A 9,577-nucleotide genomic window follows, 5' to 3' on the forward strand; every position below is an offset into this window, starting at 1 on the left:
CCTCAGGGCTGCTCTCAAGCCATTCTCCAGTAATGAGTTTTCTTCTCTTTCCATCCAGCTGAACCTTTTAAAAGCTGGTCGTCAAGCGATTTGTTTCACCCTGACCATGGCATTTTTTGGAAGCACGTGGCCTTTGTGCCCTGAAAACGGTGTCGCTGTTCCCCCTCCTTGGTGCCTTCGTCTGACTGCTCCATCCATGCTCCTAGAGGGAGGATGCTGAGGACGCGCAGCTTGCGGAGAGCTCTTGTGCCTGAGGAGAAATGGGGCAGCTCCGCATGGAGCAGAGTCTCCGAGGATCCCTGGAGGGGGTCAAGAAACGTGTGGATGTGGTGCTTCGGGACATGGGTTAGTGGGTTGGGTGGTGTTGGGTTGATGGTTGGACTTGATGATCCTTGAGGTCTTTTCCAACCTTCATGAGTCTATGATGTGAAACAGGGCAGTGGGCGCAATCAGCCCCTTCCCTGAGGGCTGGTCAGCCCATGCCAAGGGCAGACCCCAGTTCAGCAACTGGGAGGGAGGTGTCTGGATGCACCCTCCTGGCTCCCGCTGCTGCTCGCCATCCCTGCCGATGGGGGAGGTTTGTATCTGCCTGAAAATAAAAACAGATCATTCCCTTGTCTCTGGAGGAAGATAAAATGTAAAGTGTCTATTTTCTGTGATAAAGCACTGGAAATAGTTGGAATTTAAGATAATTATCTTTATTGCTTTTTATAGCACCCTGTGAAGGCCAAAATCTAATTTGTTTTTCACTGACTCCTGCTGATGACTCAGAAAAATCCATTTGCTTTATTGACAAACTGCCCTGTTTGGGTACCGGGGCAGTGTTCTCCCTGCAGGAAAGGGAGATGCAGGCTCTAACACACCAGCGGGTTTTTAATATAGATTCAGAGTTTGGTATCTATTGGCGAGAGAAAAAATAAAGTTGATCTAATCGGAGTGAAGCAACTCTGCTGTATTAAAGACTGTTGTAAATTAGTGTATGCTGTAGTGGGTGTGCAATAATGGTTTGTTTAAGCACCTTCCACACACTTGAAGCGTATTAGCTGGAGCCGGGGGAGAAGCTGCGTTTCCTGGGCACCTGGAGCCCCTCGGCCGTGGAGCCTGGGGTTTGGGGAAGGAGCTGGGAGGTGCGGCCGTGCCTCTTCCCTCCTGTGCCTGGGGCCGTGGGGAGCGGCGGTCTGCTCCGTTTGGACCTGTTGCTTGCAGGTGGAGTTGCCCCTTTTTGAAACAATTTCTCCACTTGAATGTGCTTCAGGCAGAATCCTGGTTTTTAACAAACTCTCTGTGTATCTGAAGGTGTTGGGCACCCCTTGTGTGAACGAGTGGCTTGTCAGCACAGCCGGGTGGTGTGGTTTGGGGGTTTGCTGCTGCGCTGGCACTGTGGCTCTGTGAAAGGCGGTTTGTCCGTGCTGCTGTCTCAGCTGTCGGTAGAGTGCTTTCTGCCTTACCCGACCCTGTATGACACGTGCCCAAGAGCTGCTCAAAGAAACAGCACTCTCTGGACAGGCTTTCAGTGTCACCCACCTCCCAAAATGTCCTTTGAGTGCTTCGGGCAGTGATGTTTGAGAGACGGTTGGGTCTGCAGGCTGGCTTTGCAGAGGTGCTTCTAAATTGTTCGTCGCTGGCTCAGCCCCCAAAAGTCTCTGACTTAATGCTGTCACTTGGGATAATGCTACAGACCGCTGAATCTGCTGCAGCTCGAGCCCTAAACAGGCTTTATCCAACCATGGAGAAGGAAGAAGCAATCTAGGGGTTATCTATATTTTGGGAGAGGAGGGAGAGAGCTCCACGAGAGTGATCTTTGCCTCGAAGCAGAGGTCTGTATCTATCAAGGTTGCCCTCCACAGACACGCAGTACAGCAAGGGGGAGAAAACATCACTGCAACATGAAACGATAGATCTGGGCAGGTGGAGTGGGTTTCTTGTCCATCTCTGAAGACCTGCATGGTGTTTGCTCAGCTTTTTGTTGGTTTCCTTTCAGGAATTGACTACAAGACCACTACTATCTTGCTGGACGGCAGAAGGGTCAAGCTGGAGCTCTGGTGAGTGTTTCTGAGCCGCTGTGGCTGCGGGCGCAGGGCTGGTGACAGTGGGATGCTGTACCAAGCTGGGCAGAGCATCCCCAGCATGCAGCGAGGCTTGTGAGCTGGTCTTGCCAGTGAGTGAGTCCAGCAAGCCAGACCCCGTCTGTGGATGGAGTAGCACAAATAACGTGCCGTTCTTTGCCAGGATGGTCCAATTTCAGTCTTTCTCCATTGTATCTGACTGTATGCCCGTACAGCTCTCAGTCAAGGAGGGACCAGTACTATTTTGGAAGCAATATTGGATTTTCCTGAAATCCTCTGATGAGAAATATAGACAAGAGAATAGGAAAAGAAAAAAAAAAAAAAAAACCCACAAACAGGTGAAGCCTTTAGTCCCTACAGAAGCTGAATATTTCTCAGTGACTTCAGTAGAAAATCAAAACAAGAGCGATGAATAGAGCTCACAGTTGGTGTCAGAGTGTGGTAAACCCCTGGAGAGCAGGACTTGCTGGCGTGACCTGCCACTGGGATGGAGATGGGAGGACGCTGCATGGGAGGGGTGACTCCTGCCTTATCTGCTGCACCAGAAGGAGACCTGGCGTCCTTCTGGCCCAGCTTTGAGGTTTAACCTGCTGAGATGCTGGCACAGCAGTCCTGTAGATGAAAGAGGACGGATAGGTTGCCTTCCCCTCTTCTGGGTTTCACCCAGATTCAGTAGGGAATGAAATGGCACAGGCCCTCAAACATGAAATTAAATAGACCTTTTACCAACGCTTGTAAAGTAACAGGAATATCAGTAATCTGTGTGAATTGTTAAACAGGAGCGAGCGGCGTGTTCCCACCCTCAGTGACTGACTCCAGCAGCATATAGTTTCGTGGTTTAATTATACCCCTGAAGCTGAATATCCTCATTTTTTTCTTACAGAACAGAAGCAGCTAATTTATCTCCTCCAGCTTGTATGTTTATATGTGCTGATTATATTCTTTGGTCTCTCTTGCAAGTTGTCTGTTTTAACATTTCAGCCCCAAGTGTGCAGTTACTGCTTCCCTCTTGAAACCCTCTTTTTATACTGTAATTCCTGAGCTGGAGAACCAGCACAGGACCTGAAAAGCTGGTAGCGTGGGTTTATGATGCCTCAGTGTAATCTTTTACCATTACTTTACTCATGCAACCCCATATTTGACTGTCAGGGGAGAAGGAGATAGAAGCACAGACTATTAGATTGATGTCCAGGACCAATAATATGATCCTTGAAAGATTTAGATCTGAAAGAACGACTGTCCTGAACCTGAGGTCACTGCTTTTTTTGTGTCACTGGTGCAAGTCTGGGGCTGAGGGATTCATCAGGCTTCTTGATGGTCGCTAATGTGTCTGTTACGCTGGCCCAGTGGATAGATGTGACAGACATCCTGCCGTGTCTCTGATTGCCCTGACACAGTGTATGCAGGTTAGATCAGGTGCTGGGCTCTGGCTCGCTGTCCAGATGTTCCCACAGGCACTGAGAGGTGCTGGCAATGTAGTCAAACTTATTTACACCATGTCAAGAGTTCAGTCAGGACAAACAATAGTGACTGAATAACCTTTTATTGTTGCAGGGGGCTGGAATCATTGTTCCTGAGCTCTCCGTAGGGTCTGATTGACCAGGTCTGTCAGAGATCTGGGTATAAAGACACTTTCTTTCATTTTTGGTTAAAACATGTTTGGAAAAATAAGTGAAACTAGACAGTGCAAGACAACTTCTCCTCTCTTGCGCAGTTACGTTCATTTTACAATAAGTCAGCTGTTCTCCAGCTGGTCTGCAGCCTCGCTCTGCCTTTGAACTCCCGTGGACTGTAGGGAACTAGAGGGAAAATCCTTTGCCCAAGGTAGTAAAATTATTTACATCCCTGTTCACCATAAGGTAGTGCTGAAGCTGAGTGGTTTTGTTTGTACCTTCTCTGTGGGGAGCACAGTGACAGCAAGGACCTCTGGAGTGTCTGACTAACCAAAGGTGGTGATGCACACACGGATTCTTCCAAAAAACATCCTCCAGAGCAGTCTGGGTACCATGTACGTTCTCAAGATCTGACGAAATCTGTGCTAATTTATTTTTTTTAAAGTCCAATAGGAGATGTGCAGTATGGGATTCCATTCCCCAAATTTCAGAGGTGTAACATTACTTCTCTTTGTTGCAGGGACACATCAGGGCAAGGAAGATTTTGCACCATTTTCAGATCCTACTCTAGAGGAGCCCAGGTAAGTGCTGCTCTCAGTGCTTCGATGGGGCACACTTGCTTTTCCTTTAGGCTGTAAAAATCTTTTATACCATAGTAAAGAGCTCTGAAGAGGAGCACAACAAGCCTCAAAAGGATGGGATCTGTGTAGATGCCGAGAGGCACTGCATGTGGTCGTGCTGCCTGGCATTCTGGTTTGATGAAATGTCCTAGACTGCTACAGAAAAGGTCTGTTACACACTATATTCAGTTTCAGTTTCTACAAAAGGGCTGAGAAGATGGGGATATGGAGGACGAGGCAATTCTAGCTCTAGATCTGCCTTAGCTTTCATGTGGGAGCTTGTACTTTCTGAGGTTTGTCAAATTTGTTTAAATATGACATTGGCTTTCCCAGTGGAGTTCTTCCAGTCTGTGTTGCCTTCAAGTCAGTTCCAAAAATAGGGTGGCTTCTACTTGTGGGTTTGATGTAGACTTGAAACTAGAGCAGCTCAATTGGATCGTAAAGTATGTCCCTTAAAACATGAGACAGAGCGTTACATTTTGGGTGTCTCCTTTGGGCCCTGCTCCAGAATAGCATCTAGATTCTGAACAGCAGAAAAATCCTGTGGTCCTCTGAAAAATTGCTGTTAATAGTGCTTTCTTACAGCTTTATTCTTGTCCTTTTAGTAACGTGACAGGGTCCCTCCAGGATATTGTCTCCCTAAGTTAAATGAACCACTGTAATTTCCCTTTTGTTTCCAAATTGGAAAGCTTTGGAGAAAATTCCTCCTCTCTCAGACACTAAGAGTCAGAAGCTATATATCAGCCTCCTGACCGTGCCAGTGTCCTGGCAGCTTCCCAGCCTTTGGGAAATTTTGCCACTTTTACTCAAGCTCTTGCCACTATTGCTCTTGGCTTTTTTGCTTCTTGTAGCTGGAGACTTTTGCTTTGCTAACTGGCATAATCCATCGTGCTCTCTTTCTCTACAACTCCCTGCAAATGCACTTGTGCCGTAGACACGAGAGCACTTTGCCTGGGATGTGCTGTTGGTATCTCCTCCGGTGTCTTGTTTATTCTTGTTTGTGCACATCTCTGGTGGTGTGGATGCTTTGAGGCAGCTCCTTTGAAGCAAAGGCCAATTTCCTGGTGTTTGCAGAAGTACCTGGCAAGGAGTGTTGGAGCGTGCCTCAAGCAGTGGGAGAGTACAGAATCTCTTGTTCACAGGCTTGGTCCAACCTGTGAGTTTATCTTTAAGCTTCCCTCTGCCCGTACTACATTTCAGAAAAATCTAGACCTCCAATCCTAATATAACTTGTGGGCTTGAGACCATATAATTTGCCTTTCCAGTTATAAATTAACAGAATCGGTCAGTGTGGTTTTTTGATGACCACAAAACTTAGCTTTGGCCAGTTTCTCTGAGACCTTGCTGTGTCAGATTCCCAAATCAAACTAGGAATAGAAAGCGGCAGGCTTCCCAGCTAATGTGCCTAGAAATATCATCTGCGATCTTTCACTCCTGTCTGCAGCATCACCTGTTTTTCCAAACTGCTGTACAGAAGGCTTTCTCCCCTTTGCGCAGACTGTGAGCTCCTCGGAGCCGCTGCTGTGTCTCCACGGGCTGCACCCAGCAGAGCCCACAGCCACATGCCAGAACTCGTGGCTGCTGCCACCACACAGTAAACTGGGGCAGAGAGGGAAGGTGAAATAAGTACCGATGAGAATGTTTAAACTGGATGGAGAGACAGGTACACACTTGTCTAGAAACTGCAGGGAGCTGTAAGACACACCGTGCATCCATTGGGTTCCCGCAGCCTCTTCTCCCTGGACACTGTTTGACACTGGATGCCATAAAGTGTCATGTACCTGTCTGACTTTAAGTTGGAAACTGAAGATTGCTTTCATCTTCCTTTCTTAAAATTAAGCTCTTGACTTTCTTTGCTTTGGAGGCAATGTCTTGCCCTCCTGCTGTATTTATCAGTATTGCTTTAGGAACTCTCAGCTGAACATCTGCAAGGCTTGCCTCATCCATCTGATCGGCTTACCCCTCCCAAGGAGGCTGTCTGAGAGACGTTTGCAACAAACCTCATCAGCCAGGCAGAGGGACCTTTAATGTGAATTCTTGATTGCTGAATGCTGGGCTATGGAGCTTACTTACGCAGCGAGGTGTAGCTTTCGCCTTTACCTCCCAGCCTGCATTCTGCTCCTGCAACAAATCCCTTTTCCAGAGAACTGTTGTGATGCGTCAATCCTGACCTGCCAAAACAGCCAACCTTTACCCTTAAAAACAACAAAACAGCCCTGAACAGCGAGCCTGCCCGGTGGGAGCAGGGGTAGTTCCCAAGTGGAGTATCTCCACTGGTAGCTAGAGTCCTCGTACAGTCTTCTCCAGGTGGCTCGGAGTCAAAGTCGATTGGTTTCAGCATCAGGCGAGTGGCTCCCCTGCAGCCATGCACCAATATTCCTGGATTAGCAGGAAAACCGGTATTGGCTCTCTTAAATAACTCACCACATCTTTCAGTGGAAGAGGAAAGTATCGTCATTTAAACTCTTAATGGTTAACCAGAGCGAGAGGACTGTTTGTTTCGAATAACAAATGCCTGTGTGACTGCAAGAATGGACTCAACACCTCCAGTTATTTTCAGTATGCAGAAGCTAATTTCTGGCATAGCTTAGCATAAAGACAGTTTAACCCAGTGTGGTCTTGGGGGAAAAAGAGAGAAAATGCTTCTGAGTTCTCTTCCTTCAGATGTGTTTAATGCTGTGTGCTGTACTGACTTGTTGCAGCTGTCTGCTTTTTTTTTTGTATCATCAGACTTCAAGACTTCTGCTGTAGGCAGCCAGTTGGAGGCAAGAGAAACAGCTTTTTTAACCTAACGAGCCAAAGGCTCAGGAAGAGTAAATACAGCAGAGAGGAGAGATGCCAGGGTGGGGAAAGCTCTGTTTAAAACGCAGCGTGATATTTGTACAAGAACGGCTTGGTATGAACTGTCCGTAAGCACCTTCACACTGAAAAAGAGCAGAAGGTTCTCGGTGAGTAGAGGGGTGAGGCTCTGAACTGAGCTTCCCGTAAAGAGCACAAGGATGAGTTTCCAAGGAGGACTTGGACGGGTTAGCTGTGAGAGCAGGAGGCTGGCCTCAGCAGCCTGGCAGCCCTTACAGGGGTGACTGAGGACAGGGCGAGTCTGCCTGAATGGCCAGTGTGTAAGAGAAAAGCTGGTATGAAAAGAGCCTTCAGGTCAGGGAGCACACCTGGAGTTCCCCCCCACACCCCTCACTGTTTCTCAAGTGCAGTGGTAAGAACTGAATCTTCTGAAGTCAACGCTGGAGAGATGGCAAAAGGGAAAACCAGTCTCCAAACAGGGAGCAGACCTCCTCGGGAGTTGTCCTTTCCCCCACAGCACAGCCTCAGGCTTTGCTCAGCCGGGGCTGCAGGCTGGTCCCTGCCCAGCGAAAGGACTCCTCCTGAGCACCTCCATCCCTTCCCCAGTTTAGAGTCCGCACCACTTCTCTGGTTACATAGCCGGGTGGCTTTCATCTTCAGCAATCTTGGAAACATCTGAAGCAAAGTAGCTTTGCTGTCCTGGCTGAGTTGGCTTGGTGAGGACCAGTGCCTCCGTTCAGCCAGGGCAGACCAGCCACGTCTGCCTCGGGATTTGCTGTGAGGATCACAGATCTGTCCTGCTTTCCCTCCCTGCCCTGCCAATCTGATCTCGTTAGGGATGAGATGAGCTCTCTGGCTCGAGGTGGAGGCTTGTGGCATGCTGGTGTGCCTGGGACCCCCCTCCTTTTCTCTCCTTGCTTCCCAGGTGTTTGCGTTTCCCATCTCCTATCACAGCTGCTTCATCATCCCTTCCCTCTCGGGGTCTGTTGGGCCAGCGGGTCCTGACCACATCCCTTCAGGGTCTCACTTTGGGGCAAAAGAGGAGCAATTGGGTCTGGGATAGCAGAGCACTGGCCTCCAGGCCCTGGTGGGGCAGGGAGAGCATGCAGGCCGTGTCATGGTGAGATGACGAGGGCTAGAGATGGAAACCCAGACGCGGGGAGTCTGGAGCTTGCTGTGCTGCCGAAGGATTTTTGTATTAATTGTCGCAGCGCATAGTGAAGGGCATTTTTAGCGATGGTTAAAGGTGTTTCAGAAATCTTTCATTTTGCTCTTGGGCTTCTGCTCTTTGGCTTTTTCTGCTTGGCTTTAAGGTCTCAATCATGCCGGCAGCAGGGCTGGACGCTGATCTCAACGGCGAGCGGCAGCTGTGGCTCCTCTGGATGCTCTGAGCACACTTCCAGGAGTGATCGCAGAGGGGAGAAAGAGGCTTGTGGTGCTGCTTTCTGATCTTGCGAGGAAGAAACAGTGCTTGTGTCATTCCTAATGTCCTCACGTGCCAGTGATTTAAACTGTTTCTGGAAACATGTCTCGCCAGCCTTTCCCAGGCAGCGTGGCACAGCAGGTCCTTCAGGAACAGTTTCAGACCATCGCCAGGAAGCCGTGATCAGCGTTGAAAAACGCTCCCATCTTACAGCAAAGCTGCAGCCCTAACAGAACAGTGAATATTGTTGAGTTCTGCTTAGGCAGGTCGTTTGAGTAGCTGCTGTTTATTCAGGGCTTTTTAACATGCAGGAAGGTGGTGGGGTTTTTGGCAGCTCAGCAGCCCCTGCGGCGTGGGCTCTGCTCTACCTTCGACTTTCTTACTTGCTGCAAATACTCTACCTGCCTCAGGTCATTTCGATGGGGTTGTCCAGCTGCTGGAGGAGTCCACCCTGCCTGCCAGTGTGTTTATCAAAAGCTCAGAGATAAATAATCCCCCCCCAACAATGCATTATGGTGTTGGGAAATGGTTTGGCAGCAGGACGTAGCTGCCTGTGAGCCAAGGTCCGAGGTGCCAGCTGGAAAACGTGACCAAACGTAGCTCTGAAAGCGCAGGCAGGAGGGACACAGTGTTCTGGTTGCCGTCAGCACTGAATCTTTTGTTTATGGTTTACTTTGTCCTGTGAGCCAGAGAAATCCAGTCGGGGGGGTCTTCCAGGCTTCCAGCTTCCTCAGCAGCAGCTTTTTCCATCGGTGGAGAATACCGGGAGTGACGCTCTCCTGGCCGCCCCTCTGCCTGCGCCGGGCTGAGCCTTTGGCAGTGGTGTGAGCACTTGCTCCCCACAGCCGTGTGCCTGGGTGCTTATGGAGATCCAGCTCCTAAAGCATCCGAGGAGCCTTTCTGGAGGAGTCTGCTTTCCCCTGCTGGGTGAGCGTGCTGCTTCTCTGTCCCCTGTAAAAGCTCATTGCTTCTAAGCCTGGGCTGGGCACCTGCAGCAAGCACACAGGGGCTGATACTTCCCACCGCCCCTCGGTTGAGTGGACAGATCTTTGTCTA

General features: G+C 49.3%; 1 protein-coding gene across 1 annotated transcript in view; it reads left to right on the forward strand.

The window, feature by feature from the left end:
- Positions 1–1,981: 1,981 nt before the first annotated feature.
- The window catches only part of RAB40C (RAB40C, member RAS oncogene family), a gene marked incomplete at its 5' end in the record, with an annotated part of 14,292 nt that continues 6,696 nt past the window's right edge, over positions 1,982–9,577 (forward strand). Inside the window, 2 exons of the mRNA XM_010083048.1 lie at positions 1,982–2,042; positions 4,200–4,260. Of these exons, the coding sequence (XP_010081350.1) occupies positions 1,982–2,042; positions 4,200–4,260 (122 nt within the window). The remainder of the gene's footprint in view (positions 2,043–4,199; positions 4,261–9,577) is intronic.

Source organism: Pterocles gutturalis, unplaced genomic scaffold, assembly GCF_000699245.1.
Source record: "Pterocles gutturalis isolate BGI_N339 unplaced genomic scaffold, ASM69924v1 scaffold29151, whole genome shotgun sequence".
Classification (NCBI taxonomy): domain Eukaryota; kingdom Metazoa; phylum Chordata; class Aves; order Pterocliformes; family Pteroclidae; genus Pterocles; species Pterocles gutturalis.